Source organism: Merops nubicus, unplaced genomic scaffold (genome assembly GCF_000691845.1).
Source record: "Merops nubicus isolate BGI_N331 unplaced genomic scaffold, ASM69184v1 scaffold29797, whole genome shotgun sequence".
Lineage (NCBI taxonomy): Eukaryota > Metazoa > Chordata > Aves > Coraciiformes > Meropidae > Merops > Merops nubicus.
Window position 1 is genome coordinate 95 of NW_008620067.1, and position 13,077 is coordinate 13,171.

At 46.7% G+C, this 13,077-nt stretch overlaps 1 protein-coding gene across 1 annotated transcript; it reads right to left on the reverse strand.

Moving 5' to 3' along the window:
• Positions 1–209: 209 nt before the first annotated feature.
• On the reverse strand, positions 210–11,947 carry LOC103776502 (putative hexokinase HKDC1). The gene is made up of 9 exons (XM_008944012.1): positions 11,885–11,947; positions 7,837–7,999; positions 5,233–5,381; positions 5,022–5,141; positions 4,109–4,204; positions 2,671–2,770; positions 1,846–2,029; positions 1,270–1,425; positions 210–447 (listed from the first exon to the last, which is right to left on the reverse strand). The coding sequence occupies exons 1-9, from the start codon at positions 11,945–11,947 to the stop codon at positions 210–212; spliced, it is 1,269 nt and encodes a 422-aa protein (XP_008942260.1).
• Positions 11,948–13,077: the final 1,130 nt, after the last annotated feature.

Below are 13,077 nucleotides of genomic sequence, written 5' to 3' on the forward strand. Positions count from 1 at the left end.
GCATCACATTGTTCCCAACCCACCTCAAATTCTAAAACTCCCCGAGACAGCTTTGCAATAACTAAGCTGGTCTGATCCTTCACACTCAACCAGATCTCACCCCACCCCTGCAGAGATCCAGCAGTTCTGTGAAAAGCCACAAACACATGCAGATGGAGACTCTGCAACATCAGCACGTGGCCAGCAATTACCAAATCCTCTTTAGTTACTTACTGGGGGTGGGTTTTATAGAGCCCTCCATCAATCCCAACAGTGGTTCGCATCCGTAGCAGTTTCTTGTTCTCTCTCAGCCGGGTCAGAATGGCTGCTAAGGCAGCAGCACAGAGGTTGGCTGAGCGGAAGGAAACGATGGTGCAGACGTGCTGAACAGCAATGCAGTCCTCTTCAGAGGGAAACAGGTTCAGCTCTGTAAGGATCTCTTTTGTGTTGCTCAGACCCTCCTTATATCTACCCCAAAACAAAAGAATACATCATCTAATGCAAGGATATTAAGGTTTATATCTACCCCAAAACAAAAGAAACCTTAATATCCTTGCATTAGATGATGTAAACACAAATCAATATCTTCACGTTGGCTCAAAAAGAAATGAGTGAAGATCAGGGCACAACCTATCAGGCAGCATCATAATTGGTTCCCACAAATCAGTAACGCCTTTCACACACTATTCCCAAAAGTATCTGGGGGAGAGACCAGATTTTAAGAGGCTGCTTCCTGGGGTTCAGTGTTTGGTGAGACATACCAATTAGCAAGGCAAGAAAAGAAAAGGATAAAATATTTAGTCCACAGAAGGAGAGCACAGGAATAGATGTATGGTTTCACTCAATACAAGAAGAAAATTATTCCTGAAGTAACAGTGAGGACAAGGATTCCTCTTCAAAACACCAGAATCTGTCAGTTTTCCATGTAGTCATCCATTGGCCGATCCAGCATCTGTACTACACCTCCAAAACCCCAGCACTCCTACATCATGGAAGCAGAAAACTGCAACAATCATCCCACGTACTCAGGTCTGCAGTGAGGTTATTTAAAGAACTGGTATCTGTGATGGTTAACAATATATTTGCTCCTGTGGTACTTTGCTAAAATGGTTTCTTCCACCATTTCCTACTTACAGGAAGATCAACTTTCCTCCTAGGCAAAAGCAAAATCAAGTTGAACAGTTCAGGATTGCTCCCAATACTCAGAGATAATAACTACATGTTTGTCATCATTGCTGTGCTTGTGAAAGACTAACAGCCACTCTCAAACAGCATACTGCAGGTTCTTACTTTTCCATTGCAGACACGTGTTTCATCTCAATCTTGCCCTTAGTAAGCAGAGCTGTTGACACTTTCCCATTGAAGAGTAGCCCTTCCTTTGTCATCTTCAGGATAATGAGTCTTACAAGTTCCCCCAAATACAGGCTGCTGATCATCTTCTCAAACCTAGAATGCAGCAGAGGAAAGATTACAGATGCCCACCAGCTAGTCAGAAGCTAGGAAAGCTCAGGTATGAGCATCTTATGTCCTTATGTAGGCTGATCACATCTGAGCATGTACAAAAGGGGTTGGGGAGCTAAGCTGTGGATGGGGTGCCATCCTGAGGTCCTGGGACTCAGCATTATACCAAAACAACAACATATTTCTAAAAACACTGCAGCAGCAATCCTTTGGCCTGGGAGGAAGGGAGGTATGAAAGGTACACACCCTTCCCAGAAGGGAAAGGTCTGGATAGGACAGGACCAGGATCAAGTCAACTCAGATTCACTTAACCCAGTTCCTGTTCCAAAGGGGCTCCTGGCGTGTGCTGGAAACTCACCCAGAGAACTCTGACTGCCGAAGCAAACCAGCCAGAGAACCACTTACAATTGTTTTCCAGGATTGATAGATCCCAGATCGAGCTCCCGATCGAACTCTGTGCGGAGGTCTTCCAAAGCACCGTCATCTCCAAAGGCCCCCCACTCCGTGTTAATGCACATCCTGCCCTCATCCCCCGCCACCAGGTCGATGTGCCGCATCTCCTCCATGTAGCAGGCGTTGGTGCCAGTCCCTGTGCATGTTGGAGACAGTGCAGATAAACCACCTGTTTGCTCCAGGTTTGCCTTTTGTCTGTTTTAAGCCCACATTTTGGGAATAAGTCAGTATATTGTCTTTGGAGGAAAAAATAAATACATAACCCTATGGTACAGGATGCTATTATCAAGCCACCTGCACTTGTTAAATAATCATCTCACGGAGACCAAAAACATTTTGGAAATTGATCCAAGGCTTGACTTGTTTAAAAACTTTTTTTTTTTTTCCAAACATACTTCTATGTGCCTTAAAAAAGCCAGCATGGTGCACGAAGTGGAGACATTGTGGGAAGCGTAGCTGATCCTAACTACCAGACGTGAGAGGAATTCAGCTTTCTCTGGACAGACAGACAGCAATTTTCTATACAGTCAGCAGAAAAGTTTAGTATGCTGGTCACAACTGAACCCAGACAAAATGGGGACTGTGGTATTTGGTGGCAATGTGATCAGCATAAAAACAGCTGTTTTACAGAAGGCAGCCAGGCTTGAAAATCTGACCATTGTTTTTTACATTTTCTTCCTGCCTTTTCCAGTACTGGGACACTCCTTTCTACTCTAGATTTGTTAGGATTAAACTAATGAGGGGAAAAAAAACTACTTAGTGAACAGAAAAAATTACCAATTACAAGTCCAACTTCACAGCGCTGGTCATCATATCCACAAGTCATCATGGTTCCCACGGTGTCATTGACCAGTGCCAAAACATCAAGGTCTATGTCCTAATAGCACAAAGATGGGTGATGAACAGGAAAAAAAAAAAGAAAAGCTTAGAAAACCTCCTGTGTGTTAAAGTGACAGCAGGCAGACACACTCCCTGGGTTGTACTTAGAAGGCCTGGTTCAGGAAAGTTCTTCAGTTGAAAGACACACCACTTCCTTTATAACACTATCCCCACAACCCTGTAAAGTAACAAACAACTCTGAATTCTCAAGTGCTGGCCAGCCAGGACTTTTGCTTGTAGGGTTTCCCCAATCCAGTGTTGTTTGGGAGAAAAGCAATGTGTTGTTGCATTTTGTGATAAGCTAGCACCCCTGGATCTGTCCTTACAGGCTACATGATAGGATAATGTCCTGCCATCAGAGCAGACCCCACCAAATGGGACAGAAAATACACATACATAAATGCAGCTATTCAGCACAAGGCCATGCACCAGTATCTCTCTCAAGTAAAAAGCCTCTCCATCAAAACTGTGCAGTTTTCCTTTCACACTGAGGTAACCTGAAGTAAAATCAAAGTTATTAAAATATTCTTGTAACTCAGATGCCAACTGCTAGCAGTGAGCCAGACTCCAACCAGGAAGTCTCAGATCCTTTGCTCCTGCTAACTACAGCAAGATTGACATGGAGGAGAAAGAAGTGGACCAAAATCAAGGCTGGATTTTTACCATGTGAGAAAATAGAAGAATTTGCTCTTTACTACAAAGATTTCACAATATGGAAAGATGATTTGTATTTCTTAAATGGTATTACCAATAGCACCAAATGTGAAGAACAAGGCTTTCCAAAACAGCAAAACATAATATTATTCAAAGGTATACACTAGTTCAAGGGCACATTTAATCATGTCTTACTGCTGACCTTATCCATCAATCACTCCATCCCACAGACTGAGGTGGATGGCCAAGCCCTGGTAGTTAGGCTGGCCAGTTTGAGATGATAGCTTCCCCTTCCCAACCCTCATCCCACAAGCCAGGCTACAAAACACAGCATGTACCCACATCTTAACAAACTGGTTCACAGCAGACTCCCTTTAGCTCAGTCAGACAATGGATCCATACTGGTCCACTGTCATGGCCAGCCCGTTTAACACTCTGCAGTTGCCATCACTGTTAGACTGACCCAGGGCAGCCTGGGTTGCAGCTGCATGTCCCGTTCCATGGCTCCAGCCCCAAGGGAGAGACAGATCTACCAGGCATACAAGTCCTGGTGAACATGTGTTACTGTCTGTCCTTGAAGGACACCTGACAACTCCCAAAACAACCCAAGCACCAAGAGCTGCTCTCCCAGGAGGACAACCTGGTGGCACGCAGGTTCACCTCCTCCAGGTACAAGACTTGCCTTATGCTTCTGGAGGGCCTTGCGCAGAGAGACAACCACATCTGTGTCCTGAACTCCTCGGACCTTGAAGTTTTTTGTCCAGCCAAGAAGAAACCCCTGCAAAGTAATAGCTCTGTGACTCAAAAGCTCCACCTTTCACATACAAACCTGCCTCAAAGAAGGCCAAAACCAAAGTTTGTGTTTCTGCAAGAGAAACTACAAAGAGAGGCCCACTGTGTCTCTCCACACAGAATATGGGCCAAATTAAGTCACAGCAGAACATCTCACCTTGGGGTGCCTGTCAGTACAAACACAACTAAACAGGCACAGTTAGAAAGTCCCAATCCTGCAAATGCTTCTCCCTGTGCTTTGTTTAAAGCCTGTGTGGCTTTACTGATGCTCATCACAAACTAAAAGCATTGAGCACATAGTGTTTGCAGAGCTGGGACCTGAAGCACCAACTCCTAGAAATAAGACAGAGGCTAGAATAAGAGGCCACAAAATAATAACAACCAGTCCTTCTTTTCCCCATGTGGCCTCTCAAACAGCACAGCTATAGGTTTTTCCTGTTTAGAATCATCCCTAAAACAGAAATTGGATGAGAGTGATTAAAAATAGAAACATCTAAGGATGCAAAACTATGTGTTTTACAGTCTAACAATCTTCATAGAAGAGCTCATGGTTACTATGGAAGTGGGTACTGAATAAGTAAAAGAGCAGCTTTAACTTAAAGATCATGTTGCCTTGAGATCAGAAATGAGTGTTTGAATGGTAGTCCAGTCTAGTTACACGCTCATGGTCATCCATGCCTTCTTCAGAGAGCTATGTAAACATGACCCCACAGAAAGGCCAGAGGGTAACACTCCCATGCAGTAGCTTCTTCAGGTTCCACAAGGAGCTAGGCTAGCCAATAATTCTTCTTTTGGCATCTTACCTCGTCCAGTTTGGTCTGTTTGCATGGAAAAGAAAATGTAAAGCCAAGAGGTAATTTCTTATGCTTCAGGTTTTTGGCCTCCATGAAGTCTACCAGACAGTCAGCAATGTAATCGAAGAGCTGCAGGAGAAAGGAGATGACAGAGTCAGGCTGTGTCTGGCAGGTATGCGCTCAAGCACAACAGCGCCACAGAAGACCCTGCATGCCCTACCTCAGTTCCGTTCCCCTGTACGACCTCCTTGGGTGTGGGGTAAAACTTGCTCTCCAGCTGGCTGCTCTGCTTCCCATCATCGAACACCTTCACCTCGTGGGCACGAAACAGGGAGCCACCCAGGTCAACAGCAAGGAAGTCACCCTTTTCTGCAACACAAGCAGGCAACCATCACTGGTGGCGGTTGAGAAGCATGGCCCAGATGCTGTGCTGAAGGCCACAGTCCAGGGCTCCTGCCTCAGCATGGCCACAGGCTCTCCTGACCCATCACAGCAGGTCCTTATCCTATGGGCCTGGGAGCATCACCAGGAAGGCTGAGAGGTGGCAACCCTAAGAACGGGTACCAGGTGCCTCCTGTTAGCTGCTACTTGGCAAGTAATTTCATATTTATCTAGCAGTCTGGGTTTACCCACCCTGCTCCTTCCACAGCAACAGGTTTTCAAGATGCAGAAGGATGAGGACACAGGGGCTGCAAAACCATACACCTGAAATGTGGGAGTTTGAGAGCATTCCCTACATCCAGTAAAGGATGTCACATGTGAAGACTTGGCCCTACTGCAGGAGTCAACTTCCAAATGCAGCAAGACTAACTTGCCACCCAAAGCCAACCAACACAATAATTTCTGAATGCCTTTAGGTGTTTCTGTACAAGTACTACTGTTCTCAGTAAGCAGCACTCTTAGCTCAAGCATGTTCTTCTCCAGACAGAGACCTCAGATGGAAGGACAGTTTGGCCTCACTGCTACAATAAAACAATTACCTATCCCACACACAGAAGGCCCTTCCCACCAGGAAAATGCATTTGTATGCGCGTAGCCTTGTGCTATCTTTGTTCCACAGTCCAAACGCCTGACTAAATTTTATCAAATCTGGCCCTGAAAGGGAAGGAAGCAGGAAATTCTACTTGTGATATCATGGTCGGATATCACGGTCAGATATCACAAAGGTGAGGAGGTAACTTGGGTTACTCAGTAAACTGAGACATTAGTCAGGCCATCAATCCCTAGATGACTAAAATCTGATGATGTTCCACATGGGTCATTTCATGTAGCAATACTGAGGGCATGGAAAAATCTGAAAGTTCATTGCTATTACAAGTGGGGAAAATCCAGCCAAGTTTGAGATGTTTAAACCTGCTGGAAGTTTTGTCTGGAAACAAAATAACCAATAAGGATTTTACAAGAGAACAAAAATAGAAAAATCAATGTGATACTTAAACAGGCAGCGTGTCAATAAGACATAGCCCAGCTTGACTCTGCAGCAAGTCCTTGACACGGCAGATAGGTCACGCAGACCAGGGAAGTATTGCCCAAAGCTGACCTTGAGGAACATGAAGTCTTGCAACAGTGATAGCACTACATGCAGTTTTCAAAATCTCCTGACCTCAGAGGCCCCCTGCTATTTCAGGACAAAGTCAGTGCCAGGTGAGACCTCAGGACCAGTGATGGGCACTGAGATAGCCGGCAGCAAGCTATTATTTCTTTTGCTTTGGTGAGGGTAGCAGCAAAGGAGTACCCAGTTCCAGCCAGGCAGTTTGAGGGGACTGTGTATAATTTCCCTCAGACACCCCTCATTTCAAGGGACTGGCCTCAAAAATGTTCCCATCATGCCACTGAAGTCACTACTCCTCATTTAATTGTAGGAAAATTACCTCCAGAAGGAATAAAGTCCTGTGGAAACAGGTACAAAACAAACATTTCTCTTATGTTTTCTGCACAGCTATTACACATGGAGTCCTGGCCCAGGTCAGACAGAGAGTCCTGCACAAATTCATAGACCTAGTTAAACCTGGGATAATTTTCCATCCACCTGCACTGCTGGGAGTTAGCTGAGCCAGGAGAGTTATTTTGGATGTGCGTACTTCTCCAAACAAGATGGGCTTTTAGCTCCTAACCGACCTCACACCCTCCCAGCAGACACCACTGCACTTTCTGCCTCCCTGTTAAAGTCTCAGGCACTGGAATCAAGGATCCAGATGCAAAAGCAGAGCAAGCTGTTTCCTGGTAGATTCCGTCCAGAGACAGATTTTCCCAAAGCAGAAGGCAAGGAAGGGCAGGAGAAGATCACTTTTGGGGACAACAGAGAAAGCAGTGCAGAGTCTGCTGTCAGAAGCCAAGAGGGCATCACAGATCTGAGAAGGCAACACTGGTGCCACTTTGCAGTTTGAAGGGTCTCACTGCAGCACCCTGTAGCTCCATGAAGGCCAGGGCCACAGCACTGCCCACACCTGCAGCACACTGCACTGCAGGGTCTGAGCTGTAGAGGCTGCCCTTGCCGTGTCCAGCCATAGCTCCTGCAGCAAGGCCTGCTCTAGGTACAGCCACATCTGCAGACGAGAGAGGCTGCTTTCTGAGCACTTAACTAGGCCTCTTCCTCAAACAAGCAGCACTAGGTCAAAATCTACCTGGTGCAGGGAAAAAAACATCTGCCAGCACCTCCTCAGGCTCTTGTCTCCTCAATACACACCTGCTCTCTCAGCATGAAAGAGCCAGTAACCGGAGGCCGCTGGCTGCCCTGTGTCTTCCTTGTGCTGTCCTCGAGGACTGGCAGGAGCCCCCCATCTTCCTAAACCAGCAGTGCTGGGACGGAGCAGGGGAAACTCACCTGAGCCATCGGGAAGCGAGCGCACGAACGAGGGCAGCATTTTTACCGTTGCCGTGGGGTTGGTGTCTCTCCCCAGGCCCTTCACCATCTCGGCCTGGAAACGAGCCATCACGTCCAGCAAGACATCATCCGAGAGACGCATGTGATACAGGTACCTGTCCACCTGGAAAGATGAAAGCTGTTACTCCGGAGGCGTGCAGCCTCTTCAGTGCTCAGCAGCTGCTTTCACACTACAGAAGGACTCTCCTGTGTGCTCTGGGGAGGGTTCCTTCACCTCTGCAAGCAAAGAAAATGCAGGAACTTCCTAGCCACTTGCACTAGTTTTCTAACCATGAGGAGGTTAGGTTGGCATGAAGGACCTGAAAATTCAGAACTCCAATCCCAACAGGTTCCCTGCATTACACTGGACAAGAATTACCGTGCTTGTTCCCACCCGCCTGATGGACATGAGGCTAAACAGACCACAAGGAGACAAAAGAATTCCTTTCACATGTGTAACAAACTGAAGGTGAGCATAACACCTACACAAACCCCACCTCTCAGATTCTACAAGTTCATTTTTGACCTCAGCACCTAAAGTCCCATAACCATCAGTGCAAGCAAGCTCAAGGACATCACCAGAACATTTACTCTTATAAAAAACTTTGTTTTGAAAGTATTTAATGCAGCCTCAGTGAATTACTGGCAAGAAGTTAGCCAACTTCTCCAATGGCTCAGTAACTTGCCAACTTACATAAGCCCATTAGACTTTCTGGAGACCCTGACAAGCTGTTTTCACACTATCCTCTCCTCCTACACATAAAATAAACAAGAACTGCAAAGTATCTTGACCTGGTGAGAATCTGACCCCTCTGAGTCAGGTCCAGAAAATGCCATCAGTACCCAAGCGTGTCAGCCACAACCTGAAAACATCTATTCAGCTACTGCTTCACTCCACAGACAATTAGCTTTGTTGGCATGGCAGGCTGGAGCTCAAAGCCTTTTTCTCACTCCAGCTCTGCCCTCCATTCTCTTGTAATTCTAGGATTAGATCTAAAACACATTTTTGGGCATAACCAATATCCTTTCTTAAGGGTCTATAATTCACAGCATAGATCAGAATAAAAGCCAGTCGAATTTAAAGTGAATCAAAAGCATCTAAGAAGTAGCAGACACTCAATTTGGATAAAGTGGCAGAGAAGCTAATCAGCGTTTCTGTACAGCTGCATCAGGACAAAACTTGAGGTTTTCTTCTTCAAGACCACACACTGCTTAGACTGACATTGACCTGCAGGGCTGGATACACAGCTGGAAGCAGGGTGGCCCAGAAACTACATAGCTGGGTACAACAAAGGATTGACGGAGCAAAATGACAACCTGCCAACATCCAAACGTGTTTTCAGTGGGGAGACAGACTTTGGTGCTGTGTGAACACACAGTGATGCAGGCATGATTATTCTGTGCTCCAAACCGCTGGATGTCCACTGGAGTATAATCTGTGTTGACATCCTGCTCCCCACGACACAGGGCCAGAGGTGGTGGGCAGGGGAGAGAGGCAGGACAGCTTCCACAGCTTCACTAGTACAGGCACTCAGCTCTTGCACCACAGGCTACACTATTATGCTGCTTTATCTGTCACAGCATTTCATCAGTCTCGTTTATGTAGAGAGGTCCTGATGGGCTGGGGAGACCATGCCCAAAACAAGTCCCACCGGCAACAAGGCAGAATTTAAAAGGTAGCAGGAGAATGCAGGTTGTAGGTAAACTGGCCTCCTCTGCAACTTGGACTGGCCACCTGTATTAATGAGGCACAAACTAGTTACCTATTCACAGTCCCATTTTAAACTGATGGTCAGAAACGACCCACCTAAAAGAGACAGGACCCTACAAATCAGCACTTACCTAACACCAAAATAAACACACACAGAGGAGAAAGTCTTTAACTGAAGGATGCAATTGGCAAGGAGCAGCAGCTGCCTTTGGAAACAGCTGTGCCTTGAAAAGGCCATTATTTAGATCTTTCTTTGTAGCCATCATTTGTACAAGCACTTGATTTCCTCCAAGTCTTTTTTGAGGCCCAAACCACTTTGCAGGATCCACCATCTCAGCCCAAGCACCAGCACTGCTTTTTTGGGCATACCCCCAAAAAAAGAAGAAAATACAATGACTAGAGAGACAGAAAGCACTCACACACTCTCACACAGATCCAAACAACCTTGGGACAAAAGTCCCTGTGGAAAAAAAAAAAACAAATGGTAATAAAAGTGACCATGTTTGTTTGCAGACAACACTGCTCCCCAAGAGACTGCATTCTCCACCCTGCATACCTACAACCATAAGAGGAGATGGTCCTCTTCAAGGAACTAGATAAGGCAGAGCCCAGGAAAGCCTGCCAGCTCCCTAGCCTGGTTTACAACCAGAGCAAGGGCCAGCTCACATACCATCTGCTTGTAAACCCAGAAATCATGCAACACCAAACTCTGCTGTGCTGCCTCCCATCACACAAGGACAGTCCTTGTTTTTAAGTGTTTTGCCTCAGTTATGGAAACAGTACTGTTCTCATGGCAGGGAGGCTCTTGCTCTTCTCACCAGAAAGCAAAGAAGCCTGGGAAGGGAGAGGAGGGAAGGGATTCCTTCTTTCTGCTTAGGAGAAACCAACTCTACTCCATACAGCCTACTCTGGGCTTCTTAAAAGAGAACTCTAAAGAGCATGCGGTTTCTTGCCTTCAGGGAGGGCTAGTTGACAGCCAGCAGAAAGATTTAATCTTTTTAATGGCTTTACCAGAAATCCTCTGGCCCCTCCTCCCCAATATCCTCACTTCAGGGAAGTCCCCCCTCAACTACACTCTGAATGTTTCCTCTCCACCCAAGCACTGCTCCACGTCACTTTCTTTCTTAATAAAGAGTAAGAAGAAATAGCACTGTCTGGATATGAGATCTTATATCAAATCCTCAAACAAGGAAAGGGCACTGGGGATGCCTTCTGACCAAATTAAACCCTATGACTGAGAGACAGAGACATCTGACTGTTGAGATACCAGGATCTCTTTTGGAATGCATTTCTTCAAGGCAGAGTTAGTGGAAGAATCTCCCCTACAAACAGGCCACTCCCTGTTTAAGCCAGGGCACAGAGAAGAGAGCCCAGTGTTGCTCTGGCTGATACTCTGGACTGATGAGCTAAGAGGTGCAGGCTGATCTGCCCGCGGGGACCTTGGATCTCCCGCACTGCCACACGCCTGTGGGCAGCCCCGCCTCCAGCTGCCACAGAACAAGGGAAGGGGGCAGAGCCTGGAGGCAACAGCCACCAGCAGAAAGCACTCCATGGAGACCCCAGAACACCGGACCCCCAGGGGGCATGTTGAGAAACCAGAGGACCTCTGATCCAAGAAGCTTACAGCTGGTCTTATGACACAGAGCCAAAAACCCATTACAGCATGGCCAGTAAAGTTACATTAGGGAAGATAACCGTTGGGTAGCTCCCTCTCAGTACCAATGGCTTCAGATCTGGGCCATCCTGAGCTTTTCTGACTGTAATTAAAGGTCACGACCATAAACATCAGAGTGATGCCAGGTTTGGACAAACACAAAGGAAGCACAGGCACTTCTCTCACATCACACTAGTTGGAACTGTCTCAAGTCCCAGAAAACCTGGTCCCAAGACTCCAGCAAATTTCCCTACCCCTGCTACAATGCGAGTGACTCTGATTCCTAATCAGCTTTAGAAATCCCATCCTTCACGCTACAGTTGCCAAGTGATTCAGCAACAGATTCCTTTCTGTCCCCTGGACTATGCCACGCCACGCCAGATAAAGTCTGAGCACCATTCTTCCTTACTGAAGACCAGCTGCTCCATTCTGGGAAGAGAACTTGGAGCTGTGCAGGAAAAAGCATTAACTAGACCTATTTTAACCCTCGTCAGGTGATTTAGGGTCCAAATGCTTCTTATGCCATTTGGCTGTATGGCTGTAGTAGATAACGCCATTATCTGGTCTGCATTACATAGCACAGACCCCAGAGTATCTGAGCAACACAGTTCTCAAAACAGGAATCGGCTAATGCTGCATCTTACCTTTTTAATTTGATCCTCTTTTAGCTTTGTGAAATGGAAAGCTAGCAAGTGGACGGCAAACATTTTCTTGAAGCAGATGGATGAGTCAGTAGTGGCAGCGTTGCTGTAACTCCAAAGCGACAGGTCTTTTATTCACGAAGCTGGAGCTAGAGAAACTTCAGCTGAGGCATTTCCCCCAGGGTGAGATAGTAGAGTTCCTGGGAAATTGAGTCCAGAAATAAATCCATCCAGTGTGATCGGTTCAATGATTAAACTTCTGCCTCTTCGTATCATCCCCCCCCACATCAACCCGAAGTCCCTCCCTCCCCAGCTACACACTTCATTGTGCCAGGGCAGGCACCTGGAGAGCTGCCAAGCTGAAGGGGAGAAAAATCGATTTCGTTACTGCCCCACTTGGGAATTGTTACCACTTTGCAATGTAGTTGCTACGCAGCCTGCCCTGCTTCGCTCCGCTTCCCCCCCGGCGGGGCTGACAGGATCCCACCAGCACCGTGTGCGACCAAGTGCTGCAGGGAATCTGGAAAGCTAAGAGAGGATTTTAGGAGGTTTCTTCCCTCTGCTCAGCGCTCCCACTTGTGAGACGAGCTCTTCTGCATGAATTAACTCAGCTCTAGTTCCACACAGCTCACCCTTATCTGCAGCTTTTTTCCAGTTAAGCCTCAGCTGTGTAAGGAGTGAAGTGAGACACGCAGACCCCTGCCCCCAGCTGAAATACCTCTTGCACAACGTCCAGCAGACAGGTTTTGTACAGACTACTCTCCCTTCACCCCTCCTGAAGACAAAGTTTCAGACCAATGCAGATCCTCAGTATTGCAGAACCTGGGGAGGGGACAGATTTACCTGGCTGCCAACAGCGTTGATATCAGACTGCCTCACTTGATAAAATGCCTTTAACTGGCAGCACAAAGTGGCTACGGCAAGGGCAGCTTCCTTACGCCATCAGAGCTCAGTATGACACAGCCTTTTTAACTATTACACTCAAAGGTCTGTTCTGAATGCACAAGTGTTTCCAGGATTTCTCACTGTATCAGGTGATATGGACTATGGGAACATCATCCGAAGGAAACTGGGTGAAATGTTGACACAGAGAAGCAAAAAATGAAAAAAAAAAAAAAAAAAAAGGCATTCTCATGGGGTAATTAGAGGCTCAGTCTCAAACTACAGGTACACCCAGTGCTCAGCATTTCCGCTGG

Coding starts and splice junctions, on each gene's coding strand:
- LOC103776502 (XM_008944012.1), bottom strand. CDS start 11,947: ATGTTTGCCGTCCACTTGCTAGCTTTCCATTTCACAAAGCTAAAAGAG. Junction 2,771..4,108: donor AGGCCCTCCAGAAGCATAAG/GCAAGTCTTGTA, acceptor TTGTGCTATTAG/GACATAGACCTTGATGTTTT. Junction 448..1,269: donor CACGTGTCTGCAATGGAAAA/GTAAGAACCTGC, acceptor GTTTTGGGGTAG/ATATAAGGAGGGTCTGAGCA.